The following is a 17,600-nucleotide window of genomic DNA, read 5'->3' as shown; positions in this document are numbered from 1 at the left end:
GCAACATCTGGTCAGAATTCGGGGTTTGGCTTTTTATTGACACAAACACAAAGGCAGCTGTGGTAATGGGGTGGGGGGCACAAAAGCAGAAATCGCACTTCCTACATGGAGGCCTCATTTAGACAAGAGTGGCTGGGCCCCTCCCCCTCCCTCCCGCTGACGACGGCTGGAGTAACAGCTCTCCCTAATCCAAACTCAGAAGCAGAGGGATCACCCCTACCCAGCCTTAAAGGTCCCCGCTTTGGCTCCAGTAGCCCAGGTCCTTTTAACTACCCCATTCGCTCCCTGCCCGAGCTCCTCCTCCCCCACCAGTGTAAACAAAGTTTGGGGCTGAACCTCAAGGCTGCCTCTGGGCTCTGGGAAGGCAGCAATCTCCCTTGTCAGCAAAGGTAGTGTGCTCGGATTCTCACTTTGGTCCCGAATAAGACCCAGCAGTCTCTCAGAACTCTGGCCGGTCCATCTTCCTGCCTCTTTTTTCTCCACCGCCGACGGACAAAGGATGGCGCAGGGCGCAGACCACAGTAAAAGCGACCGATCCCCAGAGGCTGGCGCTGCCCTCCCACCCCTGGCACGTACACGGATTTTTGGCAGTGTTCTAGGACTGGGGAGGAGTAAGGTCTCTGCTCCACCAGGCTAGGGAAGGCACTGGGGAGACGAGAACGGAGCCGGGGACGGGGCTGCCCCCCCAGCACAGGTTTTCCAATGCTAAGGCACTGAGACAAATCCAGAGACCTCAGTGAAGGGGGGGGACTGGGTACCCTCCCGGAGCGGGAAGCTGGGGAGTTGGTCTGATTCTGGCCCTTGCTGGAGGAGGCAGCCTTGGTTAAAGGCAGCAAATTGGAGGTGGAAGAAATCCAATTGTGCTTGAGAAACTGGGGGCAGGAGACAAGGTTGGGTACTGATCAAGTCTAGGGGTGGGCACTCGGCTTGGGTTGCGTGGACACTACAGAGACACAGGTACATGCTGGACTCACACAGATTAGCCCCACATCCTGAGCTGACACTTAATTCTTTGGGGAGGTGGTGGGGCAGGAGGGGAGATAGGCAGGGGTGGAAGCACACGGGACCGGGACGGGACAGGGAGGGACTGGCTAACCTTGGCACAAAAGCAGCATGGCAGGCCCAGGGAGAGGGTGGGGGGGCAGGAAGCAGCCAGCCTCCTGCTGACCCTTCCTGTCCCCTTGGCAGGGCCCAGACATCCAAGTGGTCACTTCCCAACCTCTTCTGAGGGCAGGAAGGGGGAGGGGCAGCCCTGAGCAAAGGGCAAGCTCAGAGCAGGGAAGCGGTCATCAGCAGTGACCTTTTGGGGAGGGAGGGCAGAGCATCATGACAGAGGATGAAATGTGAGAGGCTGGTGGGTAACACAACAGGGTTTCCCATCTTCTCCCTTCCCGGCTCTCAAGGGCCCTGAGCCCCTCGCCTAGGTCTCCTTCTCAGGTCCGGGAACCAGGAGGACCTTGCCCACATTTTTCTTCTCCTGCATCTGCTTCATGGCATCAGCCACCTGGACGGGAAGAAAAGATCACTATTGATGCCATCTGTCCCATCTCAGAGGGCCAGCCCCAAGATGACAGTTCCCATCTGCTCCCAGGATCCTCTCCCGAGGCCCTGAACTTTCTGAGTCCAACCCAGACCCTTCCTGGAGTCATCACACTCACCTTCTCGAAGGGCCAGACTGAGTCAATTCGGGGTTTGATGTGGCCCTGATTGTACAGAGCCAGGAGGTGGGTAACCACCCTACTGATCAGTTCCACCTCACCCTCCAGGTAGCCCAGGTGGAAACCACACACAGCTCGGTTGGCCTGCAGCAGCTGCAGAGCTGTCACGCTGAACTGGTTCCACCAAGTGCGGGCCATGGCCATCAGATTCCGCTTGGGGCCAGTCAGCACGTTGGCCATTCCTAAGGGACAGAGTGACATGGTGTATGATCCAGCTGCCAGGTACATCCCTGTGTGTCTGAATCCAGGCTTGTCTAGCTCCTAAATCTCCTTGCACACTCAACACCAGGACAATCCCGGTTACCAGGCACAAAGTAACTCTTCCTCTCTGGCAGATACAATGGCACATGCCTATAATCCCACTACTCAGGAGGTAGAGTCAGGAGAGTCAGGAGTTCAAGGCCATTCTCAGTTACATGGCAAGTCTCAGCTACTTGAGATTTGTCTACACATGCACATACATGTATGCACACACTTGTGCACATCCATACACATACACACACACACACACACACACACACACCCTTAAGATGACTCTGTGCCAAGCTTGGCAACCAGAGTGTCATCCTTGGGGCCCATATGGTGGAGGAAGATCACTGACTCCTGCCAGCTGTCCTGAGTCCCTCACGTGCACCCGTGCTCCATGGCACCCATATGTCCACACACAAGGGAATGTAGCTCAGTTGGTAGAGTGTTTGCCTACCCTGTACTCTAAGTCAAGTATGTGGTACAAGCACTAATCTCAGCATTTAGGAAGTAGAGGCAAGATGGAAGTTCAAGTTCATCCTTGACTAAAGAAGCCCAGGCGGCGCTGCAGGAGGGAGGCGGAGCAGCTGGGTCTGCATCAGAGGTAATCCCCAAATGGGAACGCAGAATTACTATGACTCACGGGAAAAGTTGTGAAAGAGAATCCCAGAGGCAGCAATCTCATTCAAATATCCAGGACCCTTCCAAACCCTGACGCTCAGGCCCCTGTATCCCACCCTATTAATGGGATTTAATTATTAGTCCCACCCTCCTGCCCTGTGCTACCTCTCTGCATCCGAGAGAACTAAGGACTCACCATAAGTGACAACTTTGCCCATAGGTTTGAGGAGGTGGTAGGCCCTGGCGGTGTCTGACCCACCCAGGGGGTCCATGACGATGTCTACTCCTGTCACAGAGTAAGACCCAGGGGTGAAAAACATTAATATCCACAGATCTGGAGACCGCCCCCCGCAGACCCCCCCCCCCCCCGTCCTGTGCCGTCCTCCCCACTTCCTGCCCCTACCTTTGGGGGAGATCTTCTTGATCTCATCCACATAGTCAGTTGTGTGGTAGTCGATGGCGTGTGTGACCCCATTCTCCTTCAGCACCTCATGCTTGCTGGCTGAGGCTGTTCCAAACACCGTCACATTCTCCACGGTGCGGCACAGCTGTAGGGCTGCCATGCCCACCCCACCTGCAGCACCAAGTGGGTACAGAGTCACTTAGCTACCCTTCTGCACACCAGCCCCACCAAGACCCAGTCAGTCAGTCTGTCACGTTCACTGTGCCTCAACTCCTTTGGGGGCCCCATGTTCAAATTCCATATTTGAGAACCGGAGAGGAGACTGGACAGGAAAAGGTGTGGGGTGTAGGCACGTTGCTAAGGACAGCAGGCTGGACCTGGTGTCTAAATGTTACCACGGCAACTATACTGCAGAGGCCTCTGGGCTCCACAGGCCAGGCAGCCTGGTGTTACCATGACAACAAACCAGCCGGACTCCAGAAGGGGCCCCTGGAAGGGAAATGAGGGTGCGGTAAGAAAGGAAGGGACCTGTCACCTGCAGCCATGTGTACCAAGACGCTGTGGCCAGGCCTCAGGTTGCCGAAGTCAAAGAGAACCATGTAGGCGGTGATATAATTGACCAACAAAGCAGCCGCTTCCTCAAAGGTCATGGCCTCAGGCATCAGGAAAGTCTGGGTCGATGGCACGGTGACCTCCTCCTGCCACATCCCCGACCGGTTCAACACCATCACCCGGTCCCCTGCCTTAAAAAAATGGAAGAATATCATTTGATTATTCATTCATTAACCCACAGGTAACTTATTGGCCTTCATCATGTCCCAGACCATGGGACATAAAGTAGCAGTAGGAGCAGCAGCAGTGGTCATAGTATTAACAGTAACGGTGTCATTTACTGAGTGTTTATCTAGTGCTTCACATGGAATCACTCAATCGTTCCTTACATCAGCTTTGGGCCATCCTTATCTGCACGTAACAGATCGTACACTTCATTATTGTGTAAGGTCCCTGAACGCAAGAAACTTCCAGTTAGGGCAAGAGTTAAGTATTGTCAAAGAGATGAAACTGCTTTGATTGCAAAAGTGGATCCCACCATTTTAATGACAATGTGGCCTGGAGCAAATAAAAATTATTTAACCAGTTTTCTCATCTGCATAAGGGGAATTGTAAGAATTAAACAAGAAAAAAAAAAAAAAACAAACCCAACATTCGGTAACACTTAGCGCACTGTCTATCGTACAGTTAATATTAGCAATGTTAGTTAACAATAGTAACAACAATAACAACGGGAAGGGGAAGTCGTCAATGCAGGTAAATGTACCTGAGTTGCAAATGGTGAATGGCTGGGTGTGACCACCCCAGGGGCAGTTGTATTTAAGCTAACAGTGGCAGCCCTAGAAAAAACATACACCCAGATATGGCACAAAAGGGCGATGCTCAAGAAGAGGCAACCCATCCCAGCCACGAGGAAAAGGCATTGTCTTTCATTCTCAGGCACTTGCATAAGGGTCTCTCTCAGGAGGAAAGGGGACAGAGACAGAAGAATCCTTCCAGCAACGAGGCAGGAGGAGGGGATGAGTCTCAGTCAGCCTGACTCTGAAGAGTGTGCAGAGGGAAGTGTGGGAGCTGTCCTAGACAATCAGGGCCCATCTTAGCTCCTGCCAGGAAATTCAGTGTCCACAGGGCAGGAGATTAAGACCCCTCCATAGGCCATTTTCCATGTCAAGTCCCCACACTCCACTGAAGAGGACACCTTTTCTGTGAGTTCTGGCCTGGGGGTGAGGTCTGGGGAAGGAAGCCTTAAAACTCAAGTCTAGTAGATACAGTAACAACCCAAGAGAGCTAGCAACAGAATCATTTCCAGTCAGACTAACGGCCAGTCCCAGATGTACTCTAGAATAACTGTCACTTGGTCTGGCTCATACCTAACTTTTAGCCCTCCCAGCTCAGGGCCATGACCCCTCCCCAACACAGTCCCCAAGAGGGTGGGAAAGCCCTCCCCACAGAATCCAGGATTACAGCAGATTCTTGCCTTGGGCAGGATATCCTGTATTTACCAGGCGGAAAGTGTGGGGAGGAGTGGATAGATGGGTGGCCTTCAGCAGTAACTCCAACCATTAACTTCCCCTTTCACCCCCCTCCCCCTCCCATTCCTTTTAGCATCATCCAAGAAAAGGATTATTTCTAAGTCAGGGCACTGGTGGGACCACAGCTGGATTCCTGGAGAAGGACTTTAAGGAGGGGCTGTTTGTGTTCAACAAATCCAGCAAACCCAGCAGGATAGCAAAGGCAAGATTTGAAGTCTGCTTTGGAGAGGCCTCTCCTGAAGGTGCTGAATTTGAAAAGAAACTCCTAAACGCATGATATGAAGAGGCCTCACCCCAGATCTCTCAAAAAGCTGATCATCTGTTAAGTCTCATGTGGCCGAGGTTATGGCTGCGATTAATGATAAATGAGAAACAGACCGGCAAAGCTGGGCCAACCTGCTCAAGGCGCCACACCTCTCTACCCTAGTCCAAACGGGCTCCACCCGCCCCGGGTGTCAGAGGCTGGGGTCCTCCGAAAGGGAGGCAGAGAGGGTTAGGGCCGGAAATTCCCAAGGGTAGCCCCGGGTCGTGGCCTGCCCGCTGAGTCACTGGAGATGAGATGGTGTTGCAGTCACGAGAGCGAGCCCAAGACAAAGATGAGAGCCCGATCCCGCCTCCCCTAACGCCAAAAACCTGAGTAGTAGTGTAAGTCCCGTGGGGTGGGGGGAGCAAGGCTCTCTCTGCTCCATGATGGGTGTGTCCCCTCCGGCCCAGCTCGGGGAGGGGCCGCCATACACCCCCATACACCACGGGGCTGCATGTGACTAGCGCTCTGGCACAGCCTCCTGCGCCCCCGCCTAACCCCGTCTACACAGCTTCTCAAAGCTCCCTCGGGGAAGGAAAGCGGGGGGAGCTAGTCACCACTCAGTCACAGCCCACAACTGCCCGGGGAGTGTTTAGCGGGCAGGGGTACACAGGTGTGGTTTTACTAGGGGAGGGGGGCGAGCAGGTCATCTTGCGCATGCGCCTGACCGCCTTATTGTTTTCCCCCCTATAACTCCGCTTGGGGCGGCGGCCACTACTAAAAAATGGTTGGGCAAGGGGCGATAACGCTGTCGCCGGTCCCCAGTAAATCCTTTTCCTCTAAGCCTCAAGACATAAAATGACTTTTCCCATGCGTCCCATGTTAGTCCCCCCCGCGTCCCTGCAAGGCTGCCCGGCCCAGCCACACCCCCGGGCACGCGCCCACTCCCGCCTTGCTGCCGCTCACCTTACGGTCGCCGACACCCTCGCCCACGGCCACCACTACCCCCGCGCCCTCCATGCCGGGGGTGACCGGCAGGGGAGGCAGCCGGTCGTACAGCCCCTGGCGGGCCATGAGGTCGGCGAAGTTGAGCCCGCAGGCTCGCACGCGCAGCGTCAGCTGACCGGGACCCGGGGCCGGGGGCGCGGCCGGCCGGCTCTGCAGCTTCACCTTGTCGTAGCCACCGAAACCGGTGAGTACCAAGCAGCGCAGCGGCGGGGCCGAGGCGGAGGCCGACGCCTCGGGGGCCGGGGGCGGCTGCGGGTCGCTCGACACCTCGACTGTCGGGGGCTGCGAAGACGCATCCTCCCCGGCCCCTGCCCCGGTCCCGGCCCCGGCCTCGGCCGCCGCCGCCGCCGCAGTGGCCGCCTCGGCTGCCTCCCTCTCGGCAGACATGGCTAGACTCCCGACGTGCGCTCCCAGCTGTCCAGAAAGGGTGCCCGGCTTGGGAGGGCGGGACACGCGTCAGGAAGAGAGCAGGCTGCAGACACCAGTGGGTGGGGCGGGGCCCTGGGGCGGGGCCTTTGCCCGGGGGGTGGAGCTTCGTGCGCGGACTTAAAGGGCTAGGCCCTCTGCTGACCGAGCTGGGAGAGCGCTGAAGGACTAGCGATGCGGGTGGAGGGGAGGTGGAGGAGGGGGTGGGTGGTGTATGTGTGTGTGACTGATAAGCATGACGAGATTCACGGAGACTTTTACGACTTAAAAGCTGTCATGGATAAGAATAATCCAAAAATCTGAGTTTAAAATAGATTTGGGGAGCTAGTCACCTGTGGATCAGAACCCGGTGAAATTGTGCCTCAGATTCTGACTCTACCCACTAGTAGTAACCAGACTTCATTCACTGTAGTCTTTCGGTGGCAAATTACACATGTGAGAACCTCGAAGACACGATCTCACTATGTAGCCCTGGCTGTCCTGGAACCTGCTATGTAGAAGGAGGCTGGCTTTGAACTCACAGAGATCCACCTGTCTCTGCCTCCTGAGTGCTGTGGTTAAAGGCGTGTGCCATGACTCTCCCTGTTCTTCCTCACTTTCTTCCTTTTGTTGGTATTGAAGATAGAACCCAGAACCTCGTGACTGCTAGGCAATGAGCTGCATCTCTAGCTTAAACTCAACAGTTTTGGTTGTCAGTGCTGTGTGTCTGCTGCCTTTCTGTAAAATAGTAATGATGTTGTGTGCTCTAGTTATCTTTACAGGGTTATTCAAAACGAGATAAAATTTAAATGAGCATCCTCTACTTAAGGAAGAGCTTGCTTTTCTTTCTCTTTCTTTCTCTCTCTTTCTTCCTTTCTCTCTTTCTTACTCTCTTTCTTTCTTTGAGACAGGGTCTCTCTGTGTAGTCTTGGCTATCTTGGACTTTATATAGACCTGGCTGGCCTGGTACTGAGAGAGATCTGTCTGCCTCTGCCTCCCAAATACTGGGATTAAAGTCGTGCAGCACCACGCCCAGCCACGAGGCAAAAGATGCCATGCAAATGGCGGTTTAATTATTGTTAGTATAAGGTGAGGCTGAAATTGGCTTCTGGGGCTTAGTTCTGGCCCCAGGAGAGCTGTCTGTCACCCGGTTCTGGCTTCCTGAGTCTTCCTTTTCTCTTTCCACCAAAGTGTCCACCAGAGGACGCAAACGCTCCCCTAAAACTTTCCATTCAGTACTTGGATAGAGGAACTCAGTCCACGCTTCTAGGACGGTCCAGGCCCACAGTTAAGTTGCTGTAGGCCCAGATCCGGCCACCCGTTGCTATGGAGACGGAAAGCTATGATGTCACTAATGTCGGGTGGGAGTGCTTCGGGTCGGTACTTCCATTTCCCTAAACCCTGCCTGGACCCGAGAGTGGAGGAGGGAGGCAAAAATCCAAAGCCCTCCCTTTCCTGATACCTCACGCCCCCCTGTGTTCAGGAAGTAGATGGCTGCCGCCGCGCGTGTCCGCACTAGCACACCTGCGTGCACGCGTGGGCACACAGAAGGCCCAAGCCTCGCGCTTGCGTGTGTAGCTTCGCACAAGACCCTTCAGAACTTCACCCCTAGTCGGCTCCGCCTCCACTCCTAAGGAACTCACGTTAGCGGGGCTCGCTGGCCTCAATCACCCTCAGGCGCTCCTGGGGTCACAGCAGCCCGCTAGGGTCAGACTCTGCCCCTCCTCCATCGCCTCCCAGGCTCCGCCCCATCCCGGGCCCCGCCCCTCGGCGGTGCGGGTAGGAGGCGGGGCCGGGGGCGCGGCCCGCGGGCTAGGGGCGGGGCAGAGGGGGCCCGCAGCCCCGGGCGGGGGCTCGGCGCGGGCCCGCGAGATGCCGGTGTCGGCGGCCCGAGAGGCTGCAGCTGCAGCGGCGGGGGAGGAGGCGGCAGAGGCGGCGGCGGGGCCCGGGAGGGGGGCGGCGTGGGGGGCCGGCGCGTAGCCGGGACTATGGAGGGGCAGAGCGGCCGCTGCAAGATCGTAGTGGTCGGGGACGCGGAGTGCGGCAAGACAGCGCTGCTGCAGGTGTTCGCCAAGGACGCCTACCCCGGGGTGAGGAACTGGCGTCTGGAGAGAGGGGCACCGAGGCTGCAGGGAGCGGGTGACAGGGGCTCCGGGGGCCGCTGGAAACCGGTACCAGGGTAACCAGGGACGAGAGAAAGAGGCTCTGAGGAGGGTAAAGAGGCATTGGGGGGCTCTGAAAGGACTGCAGAGGATTGGAGTGGAAGGAATCAAGGAACGCGGTGAAATGGATGGGGCTTGGGAGCATCAGAGGATCCGGGATGGCGCTCTGGGAGAATGTCGGAGGTCCTGGGCATCCGAGAGGGAAAGGACTAAGGGCTAAAGGGACCCCGAGGGGGTCTGAGAGTCTACCTTAGGATTGCGTGGAGGTGGAGGCAGTAGCTCCCCGGATCTTCCCTTAGCCCAGCCTCAGACCAACTTCTAGGGATGGAGCAGGACCGGGTGTCTAGGGAGGAGGGCAGGTGTCAGGGTGAGGACTGGAAAGAAGCTCTCATTTTGACCCATCCGTGTCTGCAGAGTTATGTCCCCACCGTGTTTGAGAACTATACTGCGAGCTTCGAGATCGACAAGCGCCGCATTGAGCTCAACATGTGGGATACTTCAGGTAGCTGAGTCCCTCGGGGTCACCCTGACTGCCAAGGTCCCTTATCCTAGCCTCTCCCTTAGCTAGACCCGTAGATTCCAGGCTAGCTCAGACATCCATCCAATTTTAGACCATCAATTTCTGTTTTGAGCCAGGGAAACTGAGGCAGAGTTTCTTGTGCCCGACAGAAACCATGTTCTGAAGTAAAAAGCCCAATATCTGAGCCTGGCAGCTGGGTTCTACGTACCCAAGGAGCTTGGGAAGAAATGACTTATTTTGGAACATGTTTCTTAGGGAATGGGAACGGGTTTAGGAGAGCTATTTAGAATTTCGGGGTGGGGGGGAGGGCGGTGGTGGAAAGTAGTTTTTTTTTCTAGACTGAACTAGAGTCCCAAGAGAACAGGAACACTCTTTCCCTGTCCCTGTTCCAACCCCATGGGAAGGGTTTTTATTTTGACTAGGTTCCCTGGAGGACTTTAGAGCATGGGTCATCAAAGCCCAGAAAGCACGCACAAGATTTGTTGGACTATTGGTAGATTTTCTGAGATTCTTTCAGGGTTTCTCCGTGTAGTTTTGGTGCCTCTCCTGGATCTCCCTCTGTAGACCACAGAGGGTCTCACAGAGATCCGCCTGGCTCTGCCTCCCGAGTGCGGGGATTAAAGGTGTGCACTGCCGTGGCCTGGCCTTTCTGAGGTTCTTAAAGGGTTTCCAAACTCCAAAAGGTTACAGATTATTACTGTTAGAAAAATTCATAAGGGAGCGGCGAGCTATTTCCCACTCTCCGCTCCCCTTTGCCAGTCTCAAAACACGCTCCGTGATGGGTATTAAAGGCCAGTCTTCCATTCTCTTCTTGCCCACTGTCAGTTCAGTCCCTCATTCCCTTCCAGGCCTCCCACCCACTCAGGTACCTTATCAGCTTACTCTCTTTCTTCCCTCAGGTTCTTCTTACTATGACAATGTCCGGCCACTGGCCTACCCGGACTCTGATGCTGTGCTTATCTGCTTTGACATTAGCCGGCCAGAAACCCTGGACAGTGTCCTCAAGAAGGTTGGAGCCTGGGGACACAGGGAAACTAGTGAGGGGACTGGGCACATGACCCAGGAGGAGGGAATCATGGCGTGTCCCTCGGATGGCTCATGGCTAGAGCTGGCATCCCTCTACTGCATCTGCAAATCAGTCCTGGGAGCCGGAAATGGCATCTGGGGAGATGAGACTCAGGCTGCCTATCTGCCTTCCCTATCTCCTTGGCTGTGGAAGCCCTGGATGGAAGGATTGGGAATGACAGTCCTGGGGCTTTGGAAAGCTCTGTGGCCTCCTGTCCAGGCCATCATTTCCATAAGAAAAGCCTGAAAAGCCTATGTTGGACAGCACAGAAGTGAGTTAGGGCATCCGTAGTTCCCAGGCAGGACTGGGAGGGTGTGGTTGGTCTGTTTTCGGGACAAAGTATAGCAAAGAGGAGTGAGAAAGGGAAGGTTCCAGGTTGACAGACAGTCTTCATCGAAGCTTTTCACTGTCTCTCTGTCTTCTACACTGTCCTGGTCTCAACCCAAGGAGAGCTTCGCCTCACCTAGGAGAGTCCAAGTGACTTCTGCATGCGTGGCGCAGGCTTTTCCCTGTGTCTCCCTCCACCCCTCCATAACTCTTATTTTCCATCCCCAACTAGTGGCAAGGAGAGACTCAGGAATTTTGCCCCAATGCCAAGGTGGTGCTGGTTGGCTGTAAACTGGACATGAGGACTGACCTAGCCACACTGAGGGAGCTATCCAAGCAGAGACTTATCCCTGTTACACATGAGCAGGTGAGGCCTATAACCTGCAACTTAATCCCAGCCTGGACCTCTCACCCATGCTGGGTTTGGGCTCTGATTTAAAGACATCCTACGTGGTTCATCCTTTTGCTATAACCTCTGACCCTAACCCTTGATTCTTTCCCAGCTCTGACCCGCAACCCTAGCCCACAGCCTTCACGCTCCTTTCTGAAGCATAGGCTAAGCCCTATAATTCCCACCCATCCCTTTCTTTTCCAGGGCACTGTGCTGGCCAAGCAGGTGGGGGCTGTGTCCTACGTTGAGTGTTCCTCCCGATCTTCTGAGCGCAGCGTCAGGGATGTCTTCCATGTGGCCACAGTGGCTTCTCTTGGTCGTGGCCACAGGCAGCTGCGCCGCACTGACTCTCGCCGGGGACTACAGAGATCCACTCAGCTGTCGGGAAGGCCAGACCGGGGCAGTGAGGGCGAGATACATAAGGATCGAGCCAAGAGCTGCAACCTTATGTGAGGGGCTGCAGTGGGCCAGAGAAAGAAGAGGGTGAGAGATACAATTGTTCCCCTGCCTGCTCCTGGACTTTTTGATCTCCTGACCTGGCTGGAAGGGCAGGGCAGGCAGAGGAGCAATTCTGGTTGGAGGAGCTAGAGGACAGAAGGGTGTCACCATTCTCCACACCCTCATCCCCCTTTCTGCCAGTAGCTGAGAGGGCTAACAGGGTAGGCGGCTGGGGCATGAACTTGATGGGGCAGGTGGGTGTTCGGGAAGCCAGCGTCGAGCAATGACATTGGATGAGTGAGTCTTCTATATAAAGTGTATCTTCCCTCCTTACCCTAGTTCCCACATCCTGTCTGCCTTCCCTAAGGAAAGTGTCCATCGGATGCCCTTCTCTTCTTCCCTCCTCTCACTTCTACATCTGTTCTCACACATTCTAACCTTCAGGCAACACGCACTAAATTTTAAAGCAAGAAGTCCTTTCCTACCATCAACCCAGCAACCAGCGCTAGCTTCCCCCTTTCCCAGCAGTCTGCAAATAAAGCCCATGACCATGGAAAACAGCTATGGCCTTAGTCCTGTTGCTTTTATTCATAAACTCCCAATCTACACCATCCTTGCCGCAGAGAAAACACAGGAAAAAAAACCATGTACTGAAGAATCTGATGTTTAGAAGCCAGGGGTGGGAGAGTGAAATACCTTGGGACTTTTTATTCCAGTTAATGTGGGCAGGGGCTGGGGCAGGGGGATGTCTTGGAGTGAACTGATGTACAGCATTACTCAGCCTGGCTGGGTGTCCTGTTAGCATGGCAGAGGGCCTGTTAAAAGTGGTACAAGCCCCTTGTTCACCATCTCTACCCCTGGCTTGCAGCCTGCTGATGCCCTAGGGATTATGAGGATAGGAAGGGCATTGAAAGCTCCCACATCACTGAATCTGAACCCTGAATAAGGTGAAGTTGACCAAGGGGACTAAGTCTACAAGGACCCAAACATGGGCTCCCCCTCAGTTCTACCTTGAGCTCCTTAATGATTGGTGGGGGTGCATCATCTGTAATCGAGAGTCATCCCCACCCCAGCCCCTCGCGAATGAAAGCTGGTGGAGGGGATGGCCGGAGTACTTGTCAGCAAGGACAGTGCTGGTCTGTTTCCTTGGGAGTCTGGTTTCAGATTGTCCTGTATTCCCTCCCTGGCTCTGGTCCCACTGGCCTCTTTTTGGTGACATTCTCCCCTAGGAACCATCCGTGGCTCTTCCCTTCCCCCAACTCCATCCCATCCAGTTCTCCCAGACACATTGGGAGAGAATGGAGGCAGGCCCTACCCTCCCATCTGGTGGGACCCCGTGCACACTCCACTCCTCCCGGCACTCACCAAGCGTGCTCTGTGCCAACGGTGCCACACACCGGACTGAGAGACGAAGATAGTCTCTGAGCTTCTGGAGGGTGGCCCAGGAGGAAAGAGAGGTACCTTGGCTGCTGTGGGGCTCCCTGAGCCAATAAGTCGTGAGGGAGTGAGCGTGGGGGTACCCTTGGCATAGGTGCAGAAGATGCAGACATTAGAGGAAAGAGCGAGCATGGCACAGCAGGGCTCCCACAGTAGGGAGGGATAGCAAGGCTGGAAAATTCCTCTGAGGCCACGCAAGAGCCCACAAGGGAGTCAGTACTTCCTTGTGAGGAGCCACCAGGGTTCTCAGGCAGAAGTGTTCAGATTTGGTGTTTTTGGATGGATGAGGTGGTGGAGATCAAAGGTTTGGGCTCCATGAGATATGACAGAAAATATCTGCCAGACCCCACTCTCTGGGCAGGAACTTCTTCCCCATTTTCTGACTTACTGAACTGCCCGCCCCACTTCCCATCGCCTCCTCCTGTGAGACTCCTATCCCAAGCCATCTCCCCAATCTAAGGGAGTCTAGATACTAGACATCCCATCCCCTCAGCTGGTTAGAGGATGACTTTTTTTGTTTGTTTGTTTGTTTTTTTGAGACAGGGTTTCTGTGTGCATTTTTGGTGCCTGTCCTGGAACTCACTCTGTAGCCCAGGCTGGCCTCAAACTCACGGAGATCCTCCTGACTAGGGGATGACTCTTAAGACCTTCCTCAAGGGCCCGAAGTCCTGAACCAAGAGATGCTGGAGAGGGCTGGGGCTCTGTCTCTCCCAGAAGACTGATTTTTCCCCAGTAGGGACTTGCTATAAAAATGAACTTGTAAGGTGGTTAGTGCCTGTAATCACAGTAAGGAGGTTGAGGCAGGAGGATTGCTGAGAGTTCAAGGCCAGCATGAGCTACAGAACTGATTCTCCCCATCCTAAAAAAAAATTGACTTGAGCTGGGCAGTGATGGCACACACTTTTAATTCCAGCGCTCAGGAGGCAGAGGCAGGCAGATTTCTGTGAGTTGGAGGCTAGCCTGGTCCACAGAGCGGGTTCCAGGACAGCCAGGGCTACATAGAGAAACCCTCTTGAAAAACCAAACAGAAAAAAAAAAAGAGACTTGAACTTTTTGGCAGGGCATTTCTCTTGGACTACCCAACACAAAGCAGGCACAAGCCTGTGGCCACCACAGTGCAGAGTGTTTGCACCTCTTTCTTCCCCCAGTCTTCCTCCGGTGCCATTTATGCTTAGAGAATGCAAATGCATTTCAACATCAGCCTAAAGCAAACATAATTAGGAAGATAAATCAGTTGGAGGAACCCCCAAAGTTTAATATATTTCCAAAATCAGTGGGAAGGGAATTCAGTTCCCTCTGCAGGGCTGTGTTGCCAGACCTACTTCTGGGGAAGAAGATGGGTCTCAGGACCTAGGAGCCAATGTGTGGGAAGAGGCAATGGGGCTGTTCCTGGGTTCAAAAAGGTCCTTGCAGGCTGGAGGGAACCTGACAACCACCCCGTACCCCACATGCAAGAGTTAGACTCAGCTTCCTCCTCTGTGGCTGTTTCCCCCACAAATTAGACACCAATGTTGCCTTGTTAATCATTTAATGAAATAAACAACCAATCATGCTGGGATGCTGTCAGTGTATTTTAACCTCAGCAATCAGCCAGGGTAGGGTAGGAGACTCCTGGGTTAATTTCTCAAACACTGCAACCTATGAAGGCCCCCAACCCCAACAGTGACTCCAGCCCTGTCCGGAGGGAGGGTCAGCCATGGAAAGAGCCCTATGCAGGGACTAACATCTGAGTTTGTTCCCAGACTTCCGCTTGTGTGCCGCATGAGTGCACGAACACATGCATGCACACACACTCAAGTGTACACACGGGGATCCGAATACCACCATAGTGGGTGGAGCTTAAGCAACAGAATCTGGATGTGTTTACTCATGCCAAAGTTCCTAGTCCAGTTCACCCTGTCATTTGGCCCTCACAGCCACATAGTTTCGTTTTTTTTGTTTTGTTTTGTTTTTTTTTTTTCAAATCCTGGGACAGGGTCTCATCATGTAGCCCTGGCTGGCCTGACCTGGAACTCATTTACATATATACCTTACCTCTGTCTCTGTCTCCCAAATACCAAGATTACAGGTATGTGCCACTGCCCTTGGGTAATTTTTAACTTTTTCTGTATATATAGATATGAATACTCATATCTCTATGTAAGTCTCCTGTCTCAGCCTACACCACTGCGTGGGCCCAGCTCCTACAAGCCTGAGAAAAGGGTTCTTTTGAGGGGTAGAGGCTTGGACCACAATGCCCAGCTGTTTCTATTCTTCAGGCAGGGTCTTACTGGAACTCAGACTGGCCTTCAACTTGCAATCCTAGGCTACCATGCTCAGCTTTCTGGAGTTGCTAAGGACCCCATGTGGCTAGAGCAACCCACCCAGATCCACTCAGATTTGTCCAATGGCCTGAAGAGGAGGGCAAGTAGTCATGGCTTTAATTTCCCAGTGGACATCAGGATCCTGGCAGACCATCCGAGTGCAGCTCTCTCCGAGGCTCCACACTCCTCCCCAAGAAGAGGCTCAGCTCTTTGTCTTAGTAGTTTCCTCTATCATTTTGGCTCCTCTCTGCCTCCCTCCTTTCAGCTGAGTTCCAGGTTGCCCTCCACCTCTACCTACCTATTTCCCTTCCTCAAGGCTGCTGTGAGGTCAGAAAGAGGGGGTGCTCCAGATTCTGGGGGATGGGGTGAGTCCCAAGCAGCTATCCCACAATAGCTAGAGATGAGAGATGTACATACGTACCCCTCCCCCCAAGAAAATGCCTCTGCTGTTGACTCCTAAATAACAGATGTCTGTCTGCATATTAATGAGATTGGACGAATAATTGGCGAGTTTTTCATTCAGTGTCAGAATGAACCCGGAGGCCTTATGTTCATGCACATAGACACCCCGTCACCCTGACTCTCCCTTCCCCCAGAGCATAATGAAGCAGATTCAGAAGCTGGCAGCCTTGACCCACAAAAGGGAGGGGCAGATGGGAAGAGGCAAGGGTGTTAGCAGGAGGGAGACCCCCATGGTCTGGTCTGCCAGGTTGCTTGGTGTGGATCACTGCCTCCTATCACCCCCAGGGGGGAGGTAAACGCCCCGCATCTGTGCAGTTTCACCATCCTGCAAAAGGGGCCAGAGAAAGGCGGGAGTCGGAGGTGCGTGCTGAAGGGGCTGTCGCTGGAGAACAGAGCAGTGGCTGCCTTCTGTGAGGGTGTGCATTGTTAGACTCTGTGAGGGGATGTCTGGTGGAAAAACAGATTTTCATTTGCTTTTTTGTTTGTTGAGACAGTCCTGGCTGTCCTGGAACTTGCTATGAAGACCAGGCTAGTCTTGAACTCACAGAGGTTCAATAGCCTCTGCCTCCCAAATGCTGGAATTAAAGGTGTGTACCACCACATCTGGAAAGGTTTTTAAAAGAATTTAAGAATTTTTATTTATTTATTTATTTTTTTTTTTGTTCTTTGAGACAGGGTTTCTCTGTGTAAGTCCTGGCTGTCCTGGAGCTCACTCTGTAGACCAGGCTGGCCTCGAACTCAGAGATTTGTCTGCCTCTGACACATTAGAAGCGTGCTGGGATTAAAAGCGTGTGCCACCACATCCAGTCTGGGAAGGTTTTTTTTTTTTTTTTTTTTATATCAAACAGCTCTCACTTGCCAGCTGGGTACCCCTGCCCTAGTTACTCAACCTCTCTGAGCGCCACTCTACCTTGAAAGATGGAAAGAAATAAAATGTGTCACATGGTCGTCTTCGTGCCTGATTTATAATAGGCCTCCAGCCAGGCTCGGTAGTGCATGCCTGTAATCCCAGCACTCAGAAGTTAGAGGGTCCCAAACAGGAGAGAAAACAAGAACAAAACCAACCCCACAGCATGTATTTGTTCTGTCCCGGCCTATCTCCAAAACACCAGACAATCTCCACATCACTACCTCTGTCACAGGTCTACCCTTGTCTGGCAAGGGTTAATCCGAGGTAGAACAGGCAAGAGGAACAGCACAGTGGAAACCAAAGCCCAGAACAGCAGACGGAGATCTAGAACTCCCGATGAGAAGAGGAAGGAAGAATAGACGGCATTGCAGGGCTGAAGTGTGCTGAGCTCTGGAACAATGTGGAGTCTACTCCTGGTACCGGAAGCCCCAGCTCTAGCAGTTTGACTAAAGTCCCCCATCTTCTTGGCACCGCCGCCAAAGGAGGGGATTGGTTGGCGCTGTAAGGTCCGCTCTCAGCGTGAAAACAAAAGTTCCCGTGGCTGGTGGAACGCAGGGGTGGAGGGTTGCTGCGCACCCCCAAGACTATAGCCTATCAGTCACTTGTGCTCTGTCCCCTCTCTCCCTTGGTAAATGATCTGCTGCGCCCGCAAACAACTGTCCATTGTGTCCTAATGAGGGACGAGCAGGGAAAGCCAATCGCTTATGATGCAAATGAGCCGACGGCTGGGGCCCGCGCATTCACTGAGTGCCTCTCTTCTGCTCAAGTCCTCCGTGCCCCAGTTGGGCCTTTCTCCCGAGTCCCAGTTCCCATCTGGTGGAGGAGGAGGAGGGGGAGGCCCAGCCTAGCCCTCAC

At 53.9% G+C, this 17,600-nt stretch overlaps 2 protein-coding genes across 2 annotated transcripts; one reads left to right on the top strand and one right to left on the bottom strand.

The window, feature by feature from the left end:
- Positions 1-17: 17 nt before the first annotated feature.
- Vat1 (vesicle amine transport 1) lies at positions 18-6,797 on the bottom strand. Its single transcript, XM_052756281.1, has 6 exons — positions 6,283-6,797; positions 3,524-3,731; positions 2,989-3,159; positions 2,782-2,871; positions 1,659-1,900; positions 18-1,504 (listed from the first exon to the last, which is right to left on the bottom strand). Exons 1-6 carry the CDS (start codon positions 6,709-6,711, stop codon positions 1,421-1,423), a joined length of 1,224 nt encoding a protein of 407 aa, XP_052612241.1. The 5' UTR covers positions 6,712-6,797; the 3' UTR covers positions 18-1,420.
- Positions 6,798-8,685: 1,888 nt separating this feature from the next.
- On the top strand, positions 8,686-12,193 carry Rnd2 (Rho family GTPase 2). Its single transcript, XM_052756293.1, has 5 exons — positions 8,686-8,819; positions 9,306-9,393; positions 10,311-10,420; positions 11,037-11,171; positions 11,400-12,193. Exons 1-5 carry the CDS (start codon positions 8,718-8,720, stop codon positions 11,646-11,648), a joined length of 684 nt encoding a protein of 227 aa, XP_052612253.1. The 5' UTR covers positions 8,686-8,717; the 3' UTR covers positions 11,649-12,193.
- Positions 12,194-17,600: the final 5,407 nt, after the last annotated feature.

This window comes from Peromyscus californicus, unplaced genomic scaffold (genome assembly GCF_007827085.1).
Source record: "Peromyscus californicus insignis strain IS unplaced genomic scaffold, ASM782708v3 Scaffold_3__1_contigs__length_106647218, whole genome shotgun sequence".
Lineage (NCBI taxonomy): Eukaryota > Metazoa > Chordata > Mammalia > Rodentia > Cricetidae > Peromyscus > Peromyscus californicus.
Note: the sequence above shows the minus strand (reverse complement) of the source record. Positions and strands in the feature narration are given on the sequence as shown.

Bases quoted from the DNA above. Each gene is read 5' to 3' on its own strand.
- Vat1 (XM_052756281.1), bottom strand. From the start codon at position 6,711: ATGTCTGCCGAGAGGGAGGCAGCCGAGGCGGCCACTGCGGCGGCGGCG. The intron at 3,732-6,282 runs GTGAGCGGCAGC...CATTTTTTTAAG, and splicing joins AGGGTGTCGGCGACCGTAAG to GCAGGGGACCGGGTGATGGT. The intron at 1,901-2,781 runs GTGAGTCCTTAG...TCTGTCCCTTAG, and splicing joins GGGCAAAGTTGTCACTTATG to GAATGGCCAACGTGCTGACT.
- Rnd2 (XM_052756293.1), top strand. From the start codon at position 8,718: ATGGAGGGGCAGAGCGGCCGCTGCAAGATCGTAGTGGTCGGGGACGCG. The intron at 9,394-10,310 runs GTAGCTGAGTCC...TTCTTCCCTCAG, and splicing joins CAACATGTGGGATACTTCAG to GTTCTTCTTACTATGACAAT. The intron at 10,421-11,036 runs GTTGGAGCCTGG...ATCCCCAACTAG, and splicing joins TGGACAGTGTCCTCAAGAAG to TGGCAAGGAGAGACTCAGGA.